General features: G+C 33.5%; 1 protein-coding gene across 1 annotated transcript in view; it reads left to right on the plus strand.

The window, feature by feature from the left end:
• LOC138704258 (uncharacterized) overlaps window positions 1–25,424 on the plus strand; it is a 499,259-nt gene that overhangs the window by 373,921 nt on the left and 99,914 nt on the right. Inside the window, exon 2 of the mRNA XM_069832131.1 lies at window positions 14,066–14,205. Within this exon, the coding sequence (XP_069688232.1) occupies window positions 14,066–14,205 (140 nt within the window). The remainder of the gene's footprint in view (window positions 1–14,065; window positions 14,206–25,424) is intronic.

A 25,424-nucleotide genomic window follows, 5' to 3' on the forward strand; every position in this document is an offset into this window, starting at 1 on the left:
AATGTATGTCTAATGTATAAATTTCTAAATAAAATGTAAAGCAAACTCGGCTAATTTCGCAGTATCTAGTATATTAATTAATTGTGGAGTTGCCCGTGTTCGTTTGAGCTTACAAAAAATGCAGATAAATGCCGCACTACATATATACCTTATTTTCCCGAATACCCTACGACCTCGAATAAGCCACGCACCACGCTTTTGAAAGGCCAAAAGAATAATAATAATAATAATAATAATAATAATAATACAAAAATAAAACTTTCAGAAAATGTATTCATGACAAATTAAAAACAATTAAACACAAATTTAATTCAGTTAACAATAAATAAATCAATTTTATCCTAGAACAAGATGCATTTCAAACCAATCCTATGCACACTCACTGCACGCATATCAGTTGAGTTGCTTAATCCGTTCTTTACAGGATATCTTCCAACATTAATAGCACACGTCATGATTCCACGTTCCTCTGAATCTTAGATCATTTTAAGTTATTCACTGCAAGTGAAGGATCGCAGTCTCATACCTTTAGTGGTATTCATTTTCAGAATTGAAAATATAAGACGCACAAACTATTCTGTTATAACTCTCGAACGTGATTCTGACATATGTACTGCCAATCCAAACGTCATTTAACAATGTTAGCAATTGAAATACCCGCGCAGGAAGATAATGGCATTCCCTACCACCTTAGGAGTTGCGCGGGACGAAAATTCGGCAGTATTACCAACCACATTTCGAATATGTCGCGCAATCGTATTTTTTTACTTGTAGGCTGTATTTGGGAGGAAAAAAAGTGCGCGGGGTATTTAAGAAAATACGGTACAGTAATCATTGTTTTAGGTGGTCCAAATTAAAAAAACTCAGAATATTGAAGACTCAATTGACTTTTTTTTTTTACATTGGGGGATTTAATTGAAGTGAATTTTATTATAGCAGGCAGAGTAACTATCTCATGCCCCCATGTTTATATTGCTACCTATGCATTTCATTAGAACCAGGTACCCGGCTTCCAAGCCGTTAGCCCTGTGAAATTACAGTATATTTATTTTCCCCTATTATGATATTATAGGATTATCTAAGAAATTAGCAATTTCACTCAATTGACAGCTTAATCCGGCAATATTTATTGCGAAACATCAGTTTGCTCGTCGGACACTAGAGGATTAGTCTTCCACCGTCTTCCTGATACGGCGTGACAAAAATATAAACTTCTATGCAATAATCGGTCTTGAATGTACGATTGCTTATTGTGTACTTTAAACTCACAAAACGGTAGAGCGAACACAGACGCGCGGAGAGTCGGGTTACAGACAGCTACTATAGCTTCGTGTGCACTAGCGTCGTGCATTACAGTCGCCATGTTCGGTTCAAGTTTGTCGAGTATGGTGAAGTTCGATATTCGCCGATGTTCGCTCTGCGAAAGGAGGCCTATCGTGTTTGTTCCACCTTGTTATAAAAATTATCGCTGTCCTCCACTCCCATCTCTTCACGTTTTAACCTCTTATGGACTCTAGCACAAATTTTGTGATTAGTTTTCCATGTGAAATAAGACAAAGTTTGTAATGTCTTGGTTGCCTCTCTCATTCATTCATTCATTTATTTTATTCCATACATCTTACATGAGCAATGAAGCTTTAAGATGTGGAACAAGTCAACATTTTACAATATTACAATTACAATTTTTATAGTTTTACAATTTAGTAATTTTGTACAATTTTGTGCAATTTTTTACATTTTTTTTTTTTTGCGAGATGTAGTGAGATGAGATGAGGTCCGAGGATTCGCCAAAATATTACCCGGAATTTGCCTTTTGGTGGGGGAAACCTCGGAAAAACCCAACCAGGTAATCAAATCAAAGGAGGGTAATCAAATCAAAGGGGTTGATGCCAAGGACTCGCCATAGACCATCCGGCTTCAGTCCCACGGCTGGGGAAAACCTCGGAAGAAACCAAAGACCAAAGGGGGATCCAACCCAAACCCGAACGCAGCTCCGGATCAGCAGCCCAGCGAGTCTGCCGACTGAGCTACATCGATGGCTCTACTAAAAGTATACAATACATAACCAATCAGATTATTAAATTTACAAACGCAAACGATCATCCATAAGTTGAGCTATATGTATAATACAAAACAAGTTAATTAAATTTAAGGCATAAATAATTCAACCAGTTGTGATATACAGAAATTGATAATACATATCATGCAAACTACTTCAAATTACAAACACAAACAATTTATCAGTAGAGCTATATAGATTACTATTCAATTTAAAGCATATACAATTCATCGGCCAAAACTATACAAATATATACAATACAAAGTAACATACTTTCATTAAGCTATACAAATTTGTGCAATTAATATCAAGTAGATTAATTCAATTTATAATCATAAACAATTCATCAGTTGAGCTATACATATTACGATTCAATTCACAGTAGGTCTATATACAATTCATCAGTAGAGCTACACAGACCAGTAATCATTTTAAGAACATATACAATTCATCAGCCAAACTTTACAAACATATACAATCAAATTAGTTCAATTTACAAACTTATTTTCGTTAAGCTATACAATTCATATGAAGTAGATTAATTCAATTTATAAGCTTAAACAATTCATCAGTTGACCTATACAGTATACTATTCAATTTACAGTACATACAATTCATCAGTTAAGTACATACAATTCATCAGTTCATGTTCATGTTCGAACATTGCAGGACGCTACTTAGTGTACATCGCTTCCTCAGTCTACCGCCAAACGGCGCTGCGTGCAGGCTGAGTTGTTGAATTAAGTTCCCAGCAAACTCCATTGTCTAAAATACTATATGTTTCTATATAGAATGTCACAGAATTATTGGGACAAACTTCGTGGGGTTGTAGGTGAGGACATTTTAAGCAATTTGAGATGATGAATGTATGTATATCCGCTGAAGCTTCCATGTAAAGCGGTGGCTTCCAATGAACGTACTACCTGAAAACGTACTACAATGAAAAAAATGTTAGTGCAAACACTCGTGATGCCCTACTTCGATTACTGTGATATTCTGCTTACTGATCTAAGCGTTACTTCGGCGCAGAGACTACAACGTGTTCATAATATGTGCGTCCGTTTCGTCTGCAATATTTGCCGGGCTGATCACGCAACACCATCCCTTGAAATGTTGTCCTGGCTCCGTCTAGAAGATCGTAGAAAAATCCACTGTCTTTCCCTTCTCTTTCACATATTGCATTTCTCCACTCCTGTCTATCTTGCGTCTCGTTTTCAAAATTTATCCACCCATCATAACCTAGACACACGAAAACAACACTCCTCAATACAATGTTAAAATTGAAATATACTGTCTATACTTATCTAGTTCGCAGTCTAAAGGCTTGACTGATAATCGGACGGTGACAACCATGAATATGTAATAATCCAACCACGGCAAACCAAAGGAAAACAATAGCCAGGTATCAATGTAACTTATATTACGCACCACATTCGATCATGGTAAAGTGCTCCAATATGTGAAAGTGAACAAAAAACAAGGAACCTTGGTGCAATAACAATGAATTAACATAAAAGATTTTTAATATTTTAATAGTTAGTATCTCAGTGTAAGTTTACAACATTTTAAGTAATTGAATAACTGCATTTGACTACATAATACGTCAAGATAACCCCAGTGTTCCACAAAATGATGGATAATTGCAGCAGAAAAACAGATTTTAAATGTTAGTAATAAGTGTGTGTTTTTAATTATTTAATTATCTACATATAGATTGTTTTATATGTGACATGAGATCACCAGGGTACACATTATATGTTTCATTCTCACAGTTCATGTGCATCTATTTGAATATGTAATTAGGCAAATTTTCATACATTTGAAAATGGCACATTAGTGCCGAAAACGTTTATGTTATAATCAATCATATAAAAACTAGATAAGTATAGACGGTATATTAGATTAGATTAGATTTATTTATTTAACCTGGTAGAGATAAGGCCGTCAGGCCTTCTCTGCCCCTGCCCTATTTCAATTTAACATTGTATTACAACTTGCTTATCGGATAAATCATACAACATGAAATAACACTCCTCAATATTATCCATTCCCTCCCACCGAACATCCTCATATTCATCTTCTTTCACTGTGACTGTTCCTCGGCTTTGGAACTCCCTACCGAGTAATGTCAGGGACTGTCAGACATCAAACCAATTTAAGAATAGACTAACGGAATATTTTTCTAACAATATAATAGCTGTTTCAGGTTTCTCAATGTTTAATGGTTATATATATCACAGAATAAATATTTAAATTATCTCATTATTATTATTATTATTGTATTATTGTATTATTATTGTACTAATTAACAGAACGGATTGCGTAAAAGATTTGGGAATATTCTTTGACAGTAAATTGTATTTTCATAGTCACGTTGATTACATTTACAATCACGCAATCAGAATGCTAGGAATAATACGGTCAATAACTTATTCTTTTTCCACGCCCGATTCTCTTTTAATGCTATACTATACATTGGTGCGATCGAAACTCGAATATGCATCTGTAGTTTGGAACTCGATTACAACTACGGACTCGGCTAAATTAGAAAATATACAAAGAAAATTTATATCCTTATGTTCATTCAGATTTCTGCCCATTAATTCCGGGTATAGTTATGAGAGAAAATGTGAATATTTTAATTGTCAAAATCTATATGCTAGACGCCATGAGCTAGATTATCTGTTCTTTTGTAAAGTCCTCAAGGTGATATATCCTGTGACTCTTTCTTAAACAATATTACCTTACGTATTCCAACAAAAGATATGAGAGCCCACAAACTTTTCTATATTAGAAATTCGAAATTTCTTTCACTAGTCTCCAGATGCATTAAAAATGCCAACATGCATGGCTGCGAATTCGATCCCTTCAATGTATAGACTTTGTTTGCTCTTGGCAACGATTTATCATTTATGTATTCTTTTAGACATTATACTCAATTAACATTCTCTCATAGTATTCTTAGTTATCCATTCATCGTCATTATTGTAATTGTAATTATATTTATGTGTAATAATTATTTTTGTTTTATGTTTTTGTTATATTTGTGCTGAACTGTAATTGGCCACTGGCTGTTGTACAGCACATTAAATAAATAAATAAATAAATAAATAAATAAATAAATAAATAAATAAATAAAATAAATAAAATAAAATAAATTATTATTATTATTATTATTATTATTATTATTATCACTATTTCTTACCAATGTTTGTTATTGTCACACTAACATTACGTATCCAACTTTCATTATTTACTTTCATGTTGTTTTATGATCTAGATATTAATGTAATAACTATGTAACCAATTGTATTCAATTAGAATTAGAGTCTGGCTGGGCGGAAGAGAAGGCCTACTGGCCTTAGCTCTGCCAGATTAAATATATAAATTATTATTAATTATTATTATTACCTACCTTTCATGCTTGAAGATAGGCAAACCTGTATGTATTGAACTTGAAATAACGGGTGGGCGTAATCAAACATGACCTGTTTGCTGCTTGCTCTCTTAAGGGCCCCGTACACATTAAACTATTAATGCAATAAATGCCGTTGAGTAAACGTGTTGACTATGTGTGATACGGACAGAGTTGTTGCAAAACAGTTTGAAACTTTCCTGGCAGTGTTTGGCAAGACGCACAAATATACCTCAAAGTGGCAAATAATCTCTGTTTGCCAGCTATCACCTCCTTTCTAATTGTATAAAAAAATTGGAGGTGTAACCATTTTCATTACTCACCAAACGTGATAGAATCCATCCGTAAGTAATGTTTATAGTTCACACATGAACTTAGCTCAAGAATTTGATGACTAAAATTTCACCCTTTCTTCAACTAGTTTTTCATCCGGACCTTCTGTTTCATTTTTCGTTTTGAAGATCTTTCATTTTCCGTACCACAAGCAATTACAATTGCTAAACAAGTAGCTTCTGAGGACATCGTGTCACAGATGAACTGAAATTTTCCCAAATCGTTGTACCGTGTTTGGACGAGGCAAGTTACGGGATTTACACAACACGATGTTGTATTACAAGGGCTGTTGCACAAATTGTTCGAGTGTGTATCGGGTCTTTAGTCTGGGTTTAGTCTGAGTTCAAGTTGACAGTGCTTAAGGTCTCTGCAAAAACGAGGTAACTCCACTTTTACATAGTTGTGGAAAACTACAAAAAAACATTCCAAGAATTCAAACTTCAACTGAGCTTCTTTACTTTTTCAGAATGTGTCCTAGGTATCCAGAAGTTTCGTTTGATCACTCAGTCATTTATTATAATCAGTGATTTAGGTGGGTAAATATAAATAAATAATGGAGGTACCCGCTTTTTGCAATAAAATTGGATATAATTAGCCACGTTTTGCACTGCTGTGTCATTATCATAAACTACAACACAAGACGTAGCAGATACATATATGCATACATACATACATACATACATAAAGTGCAGTACAGTACACACACATATACACACATACACACACACAGGTCGAATCATAAGTAATGTCAATAATTTGAGGGAGTTATTCTTGGATAAAAAATGGTTTTAAATGAAATATTTCATAGCGTGTTTTGGGAAAGCTATTGATTTAATCCCCATTTAAGAGAGCAGTGTATTATGATTTTAAATTATTGGAAGAATTTTAATTTTATCCTTTAACTGTGCAGAAATCTGACCCGAACAAATATAACATTGTAAAATTTCTTTGCAGAACGAAAAAGTTACATTTGTTCCTGTCAAATTTCTGCACATTTAAAGGACAAAACTAAAATTCTTTTAATAATTTATTATCGTAATACCTTGCTCTCTTAAAATGGCTGAGCATATTGGGAATTAGATCAATCACTTTTCCAAAATAGACTATGATATTATGTTTAATATAAAACAGTTTTTATCTCGAAAAGGAAACAAAAACGAGCAAAATTGTGTTAATTCTTTTGTTCGAAATATCCTCAAGAATAACCCCCTGAAAAGAATAACACAACTTACAGTTCCTGTGTATATAGCTCCAGGAAGTACCCTGTACTTGCAAAAAACGATTGGAAGCTCAGCTCCATTCCACTGTATCTTACTACCACATACTCGTTCTTGCACTAAAAGATCGGGCATATTGTTTAACGTATGAAACAAGCAAAACATTAATTACACCAAAAAGTGGAGCCATCCCCTTTTTGCAGAGAGCCTTCATGTATTAATGGTGCTAGAAGACAATTAGAATACTTTCTGTAAAGTTGTCAGATTGTTTCATTCATTTATTTATTTATTTATTTACTTACTTACTTATTAACTTATGTATTTATTTACTTACTTACTTATTTACTCACTTACTTATTTACTTACTTACTTATTTATTTATTTACTTATTTATTTATTTACTTATTTATTTATTTACTTATTTATTTATTTACTTATTTATTTATTTACTTATTTATTTATTTACTTATTTACTTATTTATTTATTTGCTTGTTTGCTTACTTATTTACTTACTTATTTATTTACGTACTTATTTATTCACTTATTTATTTATTCATTTACTTATTCATTTACTTATTTATTTACTTATTTATCTACTTACTTATTTATTTACTTATTTATTTACTTACTTATTTACTTATTTACTTACTTACTTATTTACTTACTTATTTACTTATTTATTTACTTATTTATTTACTTCCTTATTTATGTAGTTACTTATTTACTTACTTACTTATTTACTTACTTATTTACTTACTTACTTATTTACTTACTTATTTACTTACTTACTTATTTACTTACTTACTTATTTACTTACTTATTTATTTACTTACTTATTTATTCACTTCCTTATTTATTTACTTATTTATTTACTTATTTACTTACTTACTTATTTATTTACTTATTTACCTATTTATTTATTCATTTATTTATTTATTTACTTATTTATTTATTTACTTATTTATTTATTTACTTATTTACTTATTTATTTATTTGCTTGTTTGCTTACTTATTTACTTACTTATTTATTTACGTACTTATTTATTCACTTATTTATTTATTCATTTACTTATTCATTTACTTATTTATTTACTTATTTATCTACTTACTTATTTATTTACTTATTTATTTACTTACTTATTTACTTACTTATTTACTTACTTACTTATTTACTTACTTATTTACTTACTTATTTATTTACTTATTTATTTACTTCCTTATTTATTTAGTTACTTACTTATTTACTTACTTACTTATTTACTTACTTATTTACTTACTTACTTCTTTACTTACTTATTTACTTACTTACTTATTTACTTACTTACTTATTTACTTACTTATTTATTTACTTACTTATTTATTTACTTACTTATTTATTCACTTCCTTATTTATTTACTTATTTATTTACTTATTTACTTACTTACTTATTTATTTACTTATTTACCTATTTATTTATTCATTTATTTATTTATTTACTTACTTATTTACTTACTTATTTATTTACTTACTAATTTACTTACTTACTTACTTATTTACTTACTTATTTATTTACTTATTTATTTACTTATTTATTTACTTATTTATTTATTTACTTATTTATTTACTTACTTATTTATTTACTTACTTATTTATTTACTTATTTATTTACTTACTTATTTATTTACTTACTTATTTATTTACTTACTTATTTATTCACTTCCTTATTTATTTACTTATTTGCTTATTTACTTACTTATTTACTTACCTATCTACTTACTTACCTATTTACTTACTTATTTGCTTACTCACTTACTTATTTACTTATTTATTTATTTATTTATTTATTTATTTATTTATTTATTTATTTATTTATTTATTTATTTATTTATTTATTTATTTATTTATTTTCCGTCTTCTCTTTACAAGTTGAAGTAAAATATGTTCTTTGCCAATTGTTTTGTTTTAATACGTGCTTAGTACATCCTAATACAATTCAATTTAGCTTAGTGTACTGTATTTTGTCATTTAATTATTTAAATTAAGAAACATTGTTGTGTGCACAATTTAATACAGCTGTTTCTATTGCTCTACATTTACCTATGTTCAAATAAGGTGCAGAGGTAAATGAGCAGCAAGTTTACAATAATGCAGCGCCGAAAGAGGACTATAGAGGATATAATACCCCCTATCTCAAATTGCTTACAAGAAAACAGTGAATCTGCTTGAATCTGGTATCACCACAACTTAAGTATATGATGAATTCGATTCCACCGGAACGAAGGAAGAGATCCATTTACAAATCAGCGATCCATAAGCAAGCCGGCAGTCTTGTGTTTGAAGTCTGAAGACAATGTCTTTACCGAATAATCACATAAAATAAATCAGTTATGAAACATGGTAGGCTGGGCGATAGGAACGTATGCTTGCTGATCTGAAGCTGCTCTCGGGGATGAGTTCGATTCCCGCTCTCGCTGATTACCTGGTTGAATTTCTTTACGAGCTTTTCCACTGTAAGACGAATGTCAGGCAATCTCATGGCGAATCCCGTTCCTCATCTGGCCAAATACCATCTCGCTATCACAAATTCCATCGACGCTAAATAACCTAGTAGTTGACACAATGTTGTTAAAAGAACTGTCGCGGACAGATAAACATTGTATACCGTGTAGATCTTTCTGATAACTACTTAAAATAGCCTATATAATAACATAGTACGTGCAATTTCAGATAATGCAAATTATAATTACAATTCTATCACTGACCAGTTCATGGAAGTTAAGTCGACTTAATTGTAAGTCTTCAGTTGACTGACAAGTGAAAGAGAAAGCATGGCTTTGGTTTAGTAACGACCTCAAGCAGATGGGCCGCCTTTGTGAACTCATCTCTCACGATTCAGTTCAGAATTTCGTAGTTCTTGCAACTTCCTTGTTCATCCGATAACAAAGAGAACTGCATTACGGTCAAAAAGTATTCCATAATTGTCACGAGTTTACTAAGTTAGACTAGAATAGACTCTGACGTCTTGCAGGGTTTCTCTAGTTCTTGCGTGATCAATAATCCACAGCTGTTGTTAGATGTACGGGGTTGGTTCAGAAACGAATATTATTAGGCCTAGATATTACAAAACTGTCCCATATATAAAAGACGTGGTTAAAATAAGTCAAAGCAGATTTGAGCTCCAGAAATTCATAAACATTCCAATGAATGGACAGAGAAAAATGAAGCCCAATGCCAGTTCCTTTACTAAAATTTCGGAATACAACATAAATAGGCGTATAGACTTGAAGCTACAAAAATACCATAAATTAAATTAAATGATAAAAATAAATTTTGCACGGGAAATTACAACTGACATAAAATTAAGATTATACAGGGACATCATTTTATTTTTACTTCAACTTTTATTGTACCTGAGTTTTTGAATGTACTTCACTCCCACCTCTTCTACTAACGAAGTTCCAACTGTCCTCCACACAGAACCGAGGCCGCAGTACTGAGTTAGTGATTATAGTACGTTTCAGAAATATGTTCGCGTTTTCCAGTGACGAAAACTTCCAATATTGAATTATATTTTCGCACAGGTACTGTCTTCCGTTTGCCTACGTCGCATCCCGATTTCCCCCACCTGCTTCTGCTCGCTCCACTGTAAAGACTAGTGGCTGGGCTTTCTTAGCTCTTCTCTGAAAGCATTAATTTCTGTTAGGAATTAATTGGACGTCTACGTAATATTATGCAACTGTTTAAAATAACTTAAATAAAAGGGTCTCGTTAAGTAATTATCACGTGATTCCCCCCCTTTCTACGATCCTGCGACATAACCATTTAGACGGATAGTAGATAGCATGTCTGAGTAATTTCATCTGTGCGGGTCGGGCAGAAGTGAAGACTGAATTTACAGTACGTAAGGTACTCTTTTATAGAGTAGGTACAGAATTATTTCAACATGAGTTACTAAGTATGAAGGACGAAACTGGTAATTGGAATTAGATGCAATAGTCAATAGTGCGATAATAGGCACAAAAGAACTGAAGCCTGTATCGAAATGAACGGCCACCATTTTCAAAAATGTGTTTAAATATCCATATTATGATTATTTTTAATTTTAACTTCATTCTTTATATCGTACGCTAATGTGCTGTAGATAGTATAATATACACTGCATAATGAATACGTTCGGATGGATAACTCAGTTCGTGAGTAAAAACACTTATTGTTAATACTGTACTGTATTTTGATTGAACAAAACCTAATGAAAATTATAACACTCAAAATCGCGATATTTCCTACTTTACGTAAATGGATGAAGTACTTTTCTTCCCTCCTGTACCTAGTAAAGTGATTTGTTTGTATTTTACGCCAGTATCATCGAACTCCAGTCGTGGAAGGAGGCAGCAAACGATGTTTCCGGGACTCAATCATTAATCCAAAGGTATAGCCAGGTTAATTTTAAAAATGTTAGTAAAAATAAAATGATGTCCCTGTATAATGCAATTTCAAAGGTTACCCTAACATTTTCAGGCAGTGCATCTACTTGACAACTGTCAAGGAAGAACAATTGTTTGTTTGCATCTGGTCTGATTAGTGTAACATGTAGCTAATCGGCGATGTAATAATAATAATAATAATAATAATAATAATAATAACAATAACAATAATGGCTTTATTTAACCTAGCAGAGTTAAGGCCGTATAGCATTCTCTTATACTCAACCAATCCATCGCCTAGGAAAATGGTTATCTAAGGGTGTGCGTACCTACAGAGTCCAGTGAGGTAGTGCATCATCCTGTTGGAAAAAGATACCTGGTTGGAGATGCTCTAGTTGCGGGTCCACTCTCTTGGCCACCACGATCACCCGACATATCCCCCTTGGATTTCTTTTTGTGGGCTTATGCAAAGGATATTGCGTACCAGACGTCAGTTTCCAATATTCAAGTCCTACGACAAAGAATTCAAGACGCCATCGCATCAGTTACTGTGGAGGTACTACAGCGGACATGGCAGGAAATCGATTATCGCCTTGATATCCTAAGTGCATTGAGGTGGTAAAAACAAATGAGAGATTCTCTTTCACACGAAAAAAGCAGGACTGAGATATCTCGTTTCATTATTTAGTTATTTACATCTGAAGTTGTAAAGATAATTTATAGACACGGTGTATAATCTATCATTTTTGCATAATGCATGCAGTGAAGGGGGATAGGAACTGGTCACCCTACCCCATTATCTCCTGGGCCTAGTTGCCTCATAAGTGGTGCCTTATTGGTATCACTTGTGAGGTTTAGACCTGTCTTCGAACAGTTGTCTAAACAACAACAACCCCCACATTTGGATACGAAACTTTAATATTAAACAAAAAATAAAAAAATAAAAAAGTTGGAAGCGGCACAAATACATTTCCTAAGACCTCTCCTAGGATTCATTCATTTAGAGGAAAAGAAATGAGAATATTGGACATACTTTAAAAACCAAAAACATTGTTAATAAAATAAAAAAACAAACAATGGCTACGACACATCTAGAGAACCGATAAGAACAGACTTTCCTAAACTTGCATTGTGATATAAAACTAAGGGAAAACGGCACTTGGGGCATTCAAAGTCAAGATGGATAGATCAAGACGAGACATTAAGGCCCAATTGTATAAAACTCCCTAACTAAAGATCAACTTTGATCGAAGATCGGAAAGTTAACCGAGTTCAGACACTTCTTCTGTTGTATAAAACTTTTCTGCGACCAAATTATCTTGGTTCAAATGCAATCTAAGTTCACGTGAAAAGGATTTGGCAACATCGCATAAACGGGTGAAGTATGTGATGCGCGGGTCATGTTGTACATGTTTGTTCAGTGTTGCCAATTTAGCGACTTTAACTCTTTTTCAACGACAATTTCTTTTAACTTTTATATTGCTTAAATAGGGATTTATCGACCTTTATAGTAGCCTACCCCATAGTGACAAAGTTTAATCTTTCTTAGTTGATAATGAGAAATCTAGCGACTTTCCAACTACTTTTTGACGAATTTCCGTACACTCTGTTGGAGACACTGGTTTGTTTTGTGCATTGTAAATAATGGCGGACAATAAGAAGAAGGTTGACTGTTCTCCAAATTGTTATCATGTTATGGTGTTTGATACTGCTAAACATAATAAAACTTTATAACATGACAATTTTCGTTTAGTAATACAGTTAATTGAAAATTTATGAATATACCTATCATATCCATTAATAATTAATGATTGTTATAAACATAATATAATTATAAGTTATGTTATTTGATACTGCTGAACACGATAAAGCCTTATAAAATATGAGAATGTTTGTGTTTTAAGGCAAGAAATTGAAAAAATATATATACATAAAAGTACCTACCATATCTATTAATATTAATAATAATGGTTATTCTTTTTTGCACAATCTGCCACTCCTATATTTCAAACAGAAAAGAAATAACTGAACTTAGATCATCTAACTTAATCGGAGAAATTTCTTCAGTCAAAGTTGACTTTAGTTTAAGACAAATTAATCTGAGATTAGACTTTGTACAACACAAAATTCCAAGTTCAGCTAGAACGAGGATCAATTTAACCTCTGATCTAAGATTAGATGGTTTATACAATCGACCCTAAGACTCCTAAACCTGATACGTTCAAGTTGATGATGACTATTTTAATAGCTTATTAAGGGCTTATTTAACGAAGTTGCATCTACTGTAAGGTTATCTACCCTCGGTGGAATTGGTGATAGCGAAATGGTCGAGGATTCGTCATGGAATTACCTGACATTCATCTTACAGTTGGGGAAAATATCGGAAAACCCCAACCAGATGATCAGGCCAAGCGGGATTTGAACCCACGTCCGAACACAACATAAGATCAGTAGCCAAACGTGCTACCACCCGACCTAGGCCTATGCCGATGACCACTATTTTTTTTTTGTTGTTGTTGAAATTAGGATTGTACTTACGTCTCTCTCTGTCTGTCTGTTTCTGCAGTACAAACACTCTGACACTCTCTGTGACATGAAGTGAGTATGGCAACATAACCTAATTTATTTTGTTTCAGATAAAGAACTTCAGATTGGCCACAGACCCGCCAATGCTGTCAAAGATGACAAACTACCCCTGGTTGCTTGGGAACCGTACTTTTGCGTCCTGCTCCAGGACGAGCAGACACTCACAGCCTACAGGAGCGAAGAGCTATCGGTGAGTGTGGGTGCGGTGCGACCAAAATGTCACTGGATAGGATTTAATTCAGAGTTAATTTGCATTAAGTTTTATGTAACCTAATTAAAAATGTAATAGTTAAAGTTTAAAGAAAGAAATAGGTTTAAAGAAATAAAGGAGAATTCTAAAACAAAATAATTGTCCTGGGCATTAAAGGAATGGACTGAATAAGTAAATTCAAGTTATCTATGTTATTGTCATAGTATTATCCGATATAAGAATCGAATATTGTTTATTGTTTATTGTTGTTAATAAAATAACATTGACAGAAATACAATCTTAGTTCTTCCCTGAAGGAGTAAAAAACTCGTGCTCAGGGACATATCTAAACACAAAGATAAACACAAAGATAATTTTTTGACACAAACTGGGTCAAGAAAAAAAAATTACAGGATTAAATTAAATTTAAAAATACAATTACAATTTTAACAATTTAAGTCATACAAATACATATACATATTAAATCAATATATATTCTTTAAGTCCACACCTGTGGAGTAACGGTCAGCGCGTCTGGCTACGAAACCAGGTGGCCCGGGTTCGACTCCCGGTCGGGGCAAGTTACCTGGTAGAGGTTTTTTCCGGGGTTTTCCCTCAACCCAATACGAGCAAATGCTGGGTAACTTTCGGTGCTGGACCCCGGACTCATTTCACCGGCATTATCACCTTCATATCATTCAGACGCTAAATAACCTAGATGTTGATACAGCGTCGTAAAATAACCCAATAAAAAAATATATATATTCTTTAAAAATTAAATTCCTAACGCTATTTTTGAAATTCCTGATACTAAAATTTTCCAAATCTGGATATTTATCAATATAGCCTATCTGTAAAGAAATGAATGGATTAAATTATCGTGTGATAGAATAAGGAACTCGTAAAACACAAGAAATGAACAAAATGTGAATTTCAACAAAATTATTGAATACCCATATACCTCTGAATAAACTTGTTGAAAAAAGAAATAGTGCAAAAAAATGAGGATTTGAGAGACTTTGCTTATTTTTGTATAAGAAGAAAATAAATACAATCATATAAAAAACTGAACTTTACCAGATAAAATAACGGAATTCAGTGGCAATTGAGAATGGTCGACGTTTGTATTAATTAAATTAATGCTTATTTCATTAAGTGGGTCATTTAGGAAATAAAAGGGATAAAAGTATTTTGTACAAGTGAAACTGTTTTTAAAATTAATTGCCCAACACATTCTATTTTCTTCCGAATTATGTTCACAATATTAAACAAATTAATTAAGAACTGTAGATCTCTTGGAAGACTTATTGGTAGGGTAATGTTGAAAGAACTTTAAACTGCTTAATTTTCATGTCAGTCTAAAAAAGTGATCCTTGTTTAAGATGGTAGTGATGGTGGTGGTGGTAGCGGTGGTGATGGTGATGGTTGTGGTGATTGTGATGATTTGCTTACGTGCTAAATTGGAGTTATTTTGTTTTTAGGATTCATCAGATTAGTGACGTATACGTAAATTTGTTTCATCGGGTGGAAGAATGTGGAAGGAATTTCAAATATTTTCCCAGTAAAAACATTACAGCATCTATTGGACAATAAAAAAGCTGAAAAAAATTCATTGTATAGACTCTTTGGTCATCCAAGTAAGAGATGATAAGTTTGATTCGGAAAACCAGATTCTGCCAACACTTAAAGTCGCGACAGCAGACCTATTAATTACTGTTCTCGCAACTTCACGTCATGCGCTTAAATCAAACAGACGATTCTTAATTTGTACAGAGAATTAAGAGGATCTCGCGTGCTTTGAAATTAGGAATGGGGCCAAGATGTACTTATCCATGCTTGATGTAATGTAGTGCTAATTATAAAAACTCTGTAAGCAGGTTTTAATTGCGGGGCTCTTAAACTGCCAGCAGTGCTAAGCACTTCACCTACATGTCTCCCGGTGCTTATGAATCGTTTGTGTGTGTGTGTGTGTATGTATGTATGTATTTTTTATCCTTCTTTACCAGCATGTTCCATTACAAAAATGCAATACTACAAGCTAATAAATTACACATTACAATATTGCTAACTACACAGTATTGCTAGCCTATTCTACTTTTCTTATTAGTCCACACCTGTGGAGTAACGGTCAGCGCGTCTGGCCGCGAAACCAGGTGGCCCGGGTTCGAATCCCGGTGGGGGAAAGTTACCTGGTTGAGGTTTTTTTCCGAGGTTTTACCTCAACCCAATACGAGCAAATGCTGGGTAACTTTCGGTGCTGGATCCCGGACTCATTTCACCGGCATTCTATTTACAAATTAAAAAAAAATCAATACTATTGTTAATCCTTTTAAACACTATGTTTAGAGGTATGCTATTTAACAAATTAACCTATTTTCCAGGAATTTACTATTTACATTGTGTCAAAATTAATAGTTTTTGTGAACTTTTTGAATGATTTCCTATACTTATTTACTAAGTGACAATTATTAACAAAGTGTCAAAATTAATTGTTTTTGTGAACTTTTTGAATGATTTCCTATACTTATTTACTAAGTGACAATTATTAACAATGTGTCAAAATTAATAGTTTTTGTGAACTTTTTGAATGATTTCCTATACTTATTTACTAAGTGACAATTATTAACAATGTGTCAAAATTAATAGTTTTTGTGAACTTTTTGAATGATTTCCTATACTTATTTACTAAGTGACAATTATTAACAATGTGTCAAAATTAATAGTTTTTGTGAACTTTTTGAATGATTTCCTATACTTATTTACTAAGTGACAATTATTAACAATGTGTCAAAATTAATAGTTTTTGTGAACTTTTTGAATGATTTCCTACACTTATTTAGCCTATTCTACTGTTCTTAAATTTACTATTTACTAGTCCACACCTGTGGAGTAACGGTCAGCGCGTCTGGCCGCGAAACCAGGTTCGAATCCCGGTGGGGGAAAGTTAACCTGCTTGAGGTTTTTTCCGAGGTTTTACCTCAACCCAATACGAGCAAATGCTGGGTAACTTTCGGTGCTGGACCCCGGACTCATTTCACCGGCATTATCACCTTCATTTCATTCAGACGCTAAATAACCTAGATGTTGATAAAGCGTCGTAAAATAATTCAATTAAAAAACTATATATATCGTATCAACATCTATGCAACTGTTGAATCTTTTAAATACAATGTACAACACTATTTTACAGCCTGTTCTGTTTTTCTATTTACAAATTTTTTAAAAAATCAATACTATTGTTAATCCTTTTAAACACCATCAGGCTTACTAATAAACCGTGTATAGTTTTTATACGAGACTTATGCAGAGTTGAGACAGAAAACGTTACTAATAAACCGTGAATAAGCTATGGACGTATAAACAGGCTGTAACTATACAATGGGAATTGCTTTGCAGTAGTTATATACACTAAACCCCTTGTTTAAGCGTTGTATATAGGGAAAAAAATGGCCGCCCCTTTAACAGCTGTTCGTATCGACTGTCATTTTATGATGATGTTTACCTTGTAACCACAGAAGAACAAACCAAAGAGCATAGAATTATTAGAATAATATTGCTGTAGCTTGTACTCTTTGACCAAAATTTAGTGAGGTAATCGATTAGAGCCAGTTGTACTATCGATATTTAACACGCCACACTAGAGCGCTCTACCGGATCCAGTAGAGAACCTCAGATATTCTATTACCTTTCATAACGAAGTAATGACGAAACTATGACGTAGCTGTGTAACAGTTATACTGTTATACACGACGTATGTAGTGATTATTAGTAAGGAATTTACTCACGATTTACAAACGAGCTACTCATTGTATGAGTATAAGACAGTTAAACGTCTGTATATAGAGTTTTTATTTGTAAGACCGTATGTTTAGAGGTATGCTATTTAACAAATTAACCTATTTTCCATGAATTTACTATTTACAGTACAACCTATTCTGTTTTTCTATTTACTAATTTTTAAAAACCTAAATACTATTGTTAATCTTTTTAAACACTATGTTTAGAGGTATACTATTTAACAAATTAACCTATTTTCCATGAATTTACTATTTACAATGTGTCAAAATTAATAGTTTTTGTGAACTTTTTAAATGATATCCTATACCTATTTACTAAGTCACAATTGCTCATCGGCCAGTGGCCGCCGGCGTTAATCATACTTTTCCTTAGGCTTAGTCTTTGTTTACTTAGTAATTCACATTCCCAGAGCAGGTGATCATCAGTTTGTAGACTCAGGCATATCGGATCGTCCATGATCTTAAATCGATGAAAATACGATCTTAGTTTCCCATGACCTTTTAGGATAGTAGCTAAGTTTGTAGACATAAGTAGTTTCTTAACCAAGTCCACCGTTGTGGCTGAAGGGTTAGCGACTCTAACTCCTAACCCAGGGTTCGATTCCCGGTCAGGACGAGTTGCCTCGGTGAAGTTTATTCGGGGTTTTTCCCTCACTCCTATGAATGAATATCAGGTAACTTTATCAGGCGATTGGAACCCCACTCATCTTCGCCTCTTCCTTTCCTCCCCCATCATCCCGTTTCTGGTTTTTCAGATCACTCGGAGTTTCGCCTCGGACCGACAGGGGAGCCTTGGGGGAAGATGCCGAAGGAGGAATGGTTATGTGGTTAGGGTTGGTGCGCAACTCATTCCATATCGAGGGTTAGCGCAATAGATCTCAATAGGTCGCAGTGCTGGGCCATCCGTGCCTCCATCAGTTAAATTCCATTCCATACCATTCTTAAAAAATCTATCCTGTACACTAGGGAAGAACGATCTTGTTAATTCACCCTTGGTTGAGGATGTATGTATATATTTTAAGTAGGTTATTTTACGACGCTTTATCAATATCTTAGGTTATTTAGCGTCTGAATGAGATGAAGGTGATAATGCCGGTGAAATGAGTGCGGGGTCCAGCACCGAAAGTTACACAGCATTTGCTCATATTGGATTGAGGGAAAACCCTGGGTAAAAAAACTTTCCCCGACCGGGAATCGAACCCGGGCCACCTGGTTTCGCGGCCAGACGCGCTAACCGTTACTCCTCAGGTGTGGTATGTATGTATGTATGTATGTATGTTTTATTAGACAGATCATCATAATACAGTTCAAATACATATAAATGAAAAAGAGTTTATTAATTATGGGGATTCTGAGTGTATTCGTTATTCTTGCTAGTTTTACGTTCTTTTAATCGGTGATATTTTCACGACCAGTCAATTCCACGACCAGTGAACTCCCTGTTTATAATTTTCACGAGAATAGAGGTATAGCTAGTCCAGGGTTATATTTGACATATAATAATAATAATAATAATAATAATAATAATAATAATAATAATAATAATGATTATGTCTCGTGACCAGAATATTGTACGAAATGGAACTATAAAAATTGGAGATTTATCCTTCGAGGAGGTGGAAAAATTCAAATATCTTGGAGCAACAGTAACAAATCTAAATGACACTCGGGAGGAAATTAAACGCAGAATAAATATGGGAAATGCCTGTTATTATTCGGTTGAGAAGCTTTTGTCATCTAGTCTTCTGTCAAAAAGTCTGAAAGTTATAATTTATAAAACAGTTATATTACCGGTTGTTCTGTATGGTTGTGAAACTTGGACTCTCACTCTGAGAGAGGAACAGAGATTAAGGGTGTTTGAGAATAAGGTTCTTAGGAAAATATTTGGGGCTAAGAGGGATGAAGTTACAGGAGAATGGAGAAAGTTACACAACGCAGAGCTGCACGCATTGTATACTTCACCTGACATAATTAGGAACATAAAATCCAGACGTTTGAGATGGGCAAGACATGTAGCACGTATGGGCGAATCCAGAAATGCATATAGAGTGTTAGTTGGGAGGCCGGAGGGAAAAAGACCTTCGGGGAGGCCGAGACGTAGATGGGAAGATAATATTAAAATGGATTTGAGGGAAGTAGGATATGATGGTAGAGACTGGATTAATCTTGCTCAGGATAGGAACCAATGGCGGGCTTATTTGAGGGCGGCAATGAACCTACGGGTTCCTTAAAAGACAGTAAGTAAGTAAGTAAGTAAGTAGTAGTAGTAGTAGTAGTAGTAGTAGTAGTAGTAGTAGTAGTAATAATAATAATAATAATAATAATAATAATAATAATAATAATGATTTAATTAAGAAGATTTTAATCCTATCGTTTGCAGGAAGTCACATTGTCGGAAGTGTTCAACTTTGAACATTTTGAAGTTGAAAGTGGAGTTCATAATAAAATTAGGGAACTCATATCGGAATAAATTAGACGTTTAGTTAGAAAATTAAAGGGGTTGGGAAATTTTCTATCTTCCTTTTTCTCGACACGATTTATCAAGATAAGGTGGTGGCAAACTTGAGACAGTACTGTTGAGTATCGTGTTAACTTCCTCAGTTTTATCTGGGCTATATAACCATGGAATTAATAAGATCCTCCTGAATAATTTGGACAAAGTTGTGTTTTCTTGTGCCGAGTTTGTGAATATCTTAAATAAAAAGTGAGCTTTATTTAAAAGGAGCGTGCTGAACAATCAAGTGAACTCAGCAATCTTATGACGTAACCGACGAAAAGTTGTGTTTAGAAAGTGGACTGGATATGTACGATCGGTGTCTTGAACCGATGGCCCCCTCTAATTATGTTGCCATACCTTGGAACACATACGTAGATACATTCATAGTAGAGAGGCCTTCTTTTCTATGTATCGGAGATAAAAGGAAAGGATTGTTGTATACAGTAGAACCTCTATTATCTTTAGTAATGAAGGGGTTGACTGAACGGTTAATCGAAAAAATCGGATAATCTGTACCATAAAATATTTTCGTAAATTAAGTGAACAATACCTGAACTATCGTAATTTCCTTCGTGGTCTTATGTTTAACACGTCTGGTAGTGAATCAGAAGTTCATTAATTTAAGATCGGTTGTCAACGACGTGTATTTAAGGATAAAGAAATTCCTTGTAATGGCTGTAAGCAGAAAGATAGGAATAGTAGAGGTCTCATGTTGTAGATTTACATATTGGATACACTTTATATTTGATTTTTATTAAATCGCGCACAGTTGTAATATCAGTCTCGTATTGTGATGTGAGATAACCCACAGTTTCTCATTCCCCAAACCACTTAACTATTTGGATTTTATTCGATATTTAATACAACACGTTTTCTTTTAACGCTCGTGGAATACATTTTATATAGAAGTTGTACAGCACGATAACTTGAACAGTAGACCATACTGTGTAAGGGTAAATGCTTGTAATAACAATATCTAGAAAAATACGTATTAATATAACGTACAATAGTACTTCATATGTTTCTCTAGCAAAAAAAAAAAAAAAAAAAAGCGAGCGAAAAACAGTCGGATAATCAGTCAATCGGTTAATAGGGTGACGGATAATCGGAGTTCTACTGTATAGGCTATATCTTGAATTAAAACGTTTGCTTTGCTCCCTTTTGCCTTTCTTTCTTTATTCTCAATGCTTGTATTATTTTTCTTTTCTTAATTCCTGATTTTTCTTGCTTTCTTCACTTATCCGCCTCGCTCTTTTATTCCATTCTTATTTATTTATCTTTCTTTCCTTTTATACTTCTTGCCTTTAATTTTGTCTTGGTCCTTCCCTCTAGTTCTATCTTTCGTCCCATCATTTTCGTTTTACCTCTTCATCCTTCAACCTTTTTCCCTTGTTTCTTTCTTCATTCTTTCTCTTTATTTTATATGTTTATGCATTGACTTATTTATTCTTCCTTATTCCCCGTTCTCTTTTTCTTGCCTTCGTTTTCTCTCCTCCTCGCCTTTATTTTTCAAACTCTCATTTCTTCATTTATTTCTCCCATTTTTCTTTTGTGATTGTCTTTGTCCAGCTATATTTTTCTTATTTATGTGTTTTTATCTTTATTATCACCTTTATTCATCTCCTTTCTTCTTATATTTTTTCTTCCTATGTCAGTTTTCCTTTAAAAGTCAAAATAAATCTAAATCTTTTTTCCACGTCAGCCCTTTCAAGATTCACGTATGTTAGAAGATAATATAACTGTGCTTTCTGTGACCGCGACGCGACGTCTTTTTATCATACAATTGCTTACTTTTCTATTTTTCAATTGCAGAACTTCCTAGCAGGTCAGCACGTCTCAAGGCCACCGCTAAACATGGACCGTATTCATAAACCAGTGTTAGCGATATGATATGATATGAATCCTGTACAAGTAACCAGTCGATAGCCGGTGCTAGTTTAGTACGCTCGTAGCGCGGACTAGCGAAATGTCTATGCATAGCACCCATAGCCCATAAGCACAATACAAGGAACAATATCCCAGTCTCTGTCAGAGGGAGATAAATTTCTTTCCCAGCCAGGAATCGAACCGGTGTCTTGGACTAATGGCCAATAAACTATACTACTTGAGCTAGAACTAACATTTAAGGGTGCTATTCATAGACATTTCGCAGCACGCGCTACGAGCGTACTAAGGTAGCCCCGGCTATCCACTGGTTACTAGAACAGAATTCAAATCATATCCTATCGCTAACACTGGTTTATGAATACGAAAAACACTGATCATCCACCGGAAACCCGCACTAAAAATGTCTATGAATACGGCCCTACATGTTTAATAACAAAACACTGGGTTTACGGTCCTTTTTCGATCAAGAGTGCAAAATAATATTTTTTATAATTTCATATGGTAAAATTCGTACATTAGCAAATAATGCATCTTTTATCAGATATACTAATAAAGCTATTTGGAAACTGATCGATTTATATTATTTTCTTAATCATTTATATGTTAGCTCTTTAATGGTGGAAACGAAATTTGACACCTTTAGAAGGTTTTAGATGAACGGATGAAATTAGAAACAAAATTATTTGGAACAGTTTGCATGACGACAAATTGATACAGAAATATAGTTGTATAAAATTCAGTTGAAAGATCATAATTATATTTATGGTCGACCATGCCGAAATGTAGTAATTATACACCTGGTAGTAGCCCTTTAATGCACCTCATTAAAGTACACCTATTCATTATAGTTCAGTTGTTCAGCCAATGAGAAATCACCATTGTACCATTATAAAAGCGCAAGTATCGATTATTCTCGGATATGCAATCGAAAGACATCTAGCGAAAAGTCACGGAGGCTGGAAATCCAGTACTGTCGCAGAAGGTTATGTTCTGTTACTATAATAATTAGCGTTAATTGTAAATAATATTCAAATAAATTCAATTTGTCATCTCGTTTTTCAATTCTAAATCAATTTCCAGGTTATATCAAGACTAATATTCATGTTATTGTCTAGATTATATCAAAGTCAATGACATTCGTTCCTCGGAAAAAATCAATACTTTCGCGTCTGCGCACATCTCACAATTTAGAAGGTCAGTTCCCCTCCTCACTTACATAACCATAACATGAATACTTATCAATACTTAGGAATAATTTCAAGTTAGAAATATGGTATGAAAATTATGAAACTCGCTTGCGCTCGTTTCATAAACAAATATACTCGCGTCTTAATTACTACCATTATAGGCTCGTTGCATAATGTACTATAAATTTATTGGTATGTAAAATAATTGTTACACCAAATTGTAGTATGCAAAACGGAGTATGTCACACGACACACAATCAGATAAGATCCATTATTTGTAACCTTTACGGAAGAGCCGACCTTCTTTGAAACTTGAGTCTCAGGACGCACTCATCGTATAAAAATGATGATGATGATGATGATGATGATGATGATGACATACGGACGGATAAATAAGAAGATGACAAAATTAGTCTCTGAAGGTTGTTGTATAATGTTGTTATAAAGCTGTGAATTATGTAAACATAGAAACAAGTATTGTGTGTTGTCGTGGGACGGAATATAAAATGTACCAGCGAACAGAATGTAATAAAACATTTCCATTAATAATATAATCATAAATTATAATTTGTGAGTCTAATAATATGAGAATATATGTGTGTAAATGATTTATGGTGTTTGGCAATAATGCATGATGTTTGTTTTTCTGTTGTGGTTGGTTGGAAGGTGGAGTTTGAATTTCTCTGTTTTTACTGGTGTGGACACTTTTACCATTTGTTTATATATCTCTTTAAATAATGGATATGAGAAATGCACGATTATAAAAGTTTTAATAAGCATTATAAGACATGAAACTTGTTTAATTTTATGTGCCTTTTGATTTTGTCACTTCTCCAGACTGATTCCTGATTCTCGAACATGAATTGTCTGCCCGTCTGTTTGTTTAATCCCTGAATGTATTATATCTCGAAATGTTAGGAGTTTAATGGGTATAATTATTAATGTAATGCCAAATCTAGATTAAACGTTTTTTTCTTTTGTTATTCTTCAAAAAATATAGTTTATACTACATTCAGTACTTGTTATAGGTTTGTATTCACAATCTGTCGGACTCAGTAATTTAGTTGTCTCGTTTGCCACCTTTGACGTAAAAGTATTTAATCCCGGCTGAGAGTGATGGTGATCATAAGTGCGACTTTCATACGTCGACGTTGGTCCCACGCGGTAGATTGTGTGTAAAACGTTTCTTTGGTCGTTAATGAGTCAAAATTCCGTAAGTCTCGTCAAAACTCATTCTCAACAGATGTCACCGCAGTGTTGAATCTCTTGTTGGAAAAGAGTGCGAATTTGTCGATTCGAAACCTCACTGGTCCACAGCCTTCCATGCATAAGGATCCCGTCAACCTACATGAATGAAGCGCACGTCTCCAAAATTGGTATCAATTAATCCGAGACCAGTTAAGGAAAGCTAAATGATCTTTAAGTGCTTGGCGTTGAAAACTAACGTGTTACATCTCAGATGTGTAAGAAATGCAATCAAAAATATCATTTTAACCACTATTTTTATGGCCTACACAGACATCCACTCATTTTATTCTATTAGATGTGTACGCCATTCACTTCTTGCACTTGAAATCCATTCCCAACACACATTAGTGCATATGTATTTTCTTTGTACAGGACTATTCCACATTACAACACATTAAATCACTATACTATCCCACACTGTGCCAGTCTGTGCTACCATGCCACATACTGTGTATTCACAACATGCGCTGTACTATAATAATACTATACTATACCACACTATACCATAACATACCATACTATAACTATACTATACTATATTATAACTACTAAACTTACTTTACTATACTATACTATACTATAGTATACTATACTATACTATAA

This window comes from Periplaneta americana, chromosome 8 (genome assembly GCF_040183065.1).
Source record: "Periplaneta americana isolate PAMFEO1 chromosome 8, P.americana_PAMFEO1_priV1, whole genome shotgun sequence".
In the NCBI taxonomy this organism is placed as follows: Eukaryota; Metazoa; Arthropoda; class Insecta; order Blattodea; family Blattidae; genus Periplaneta; species Periplaneta americana.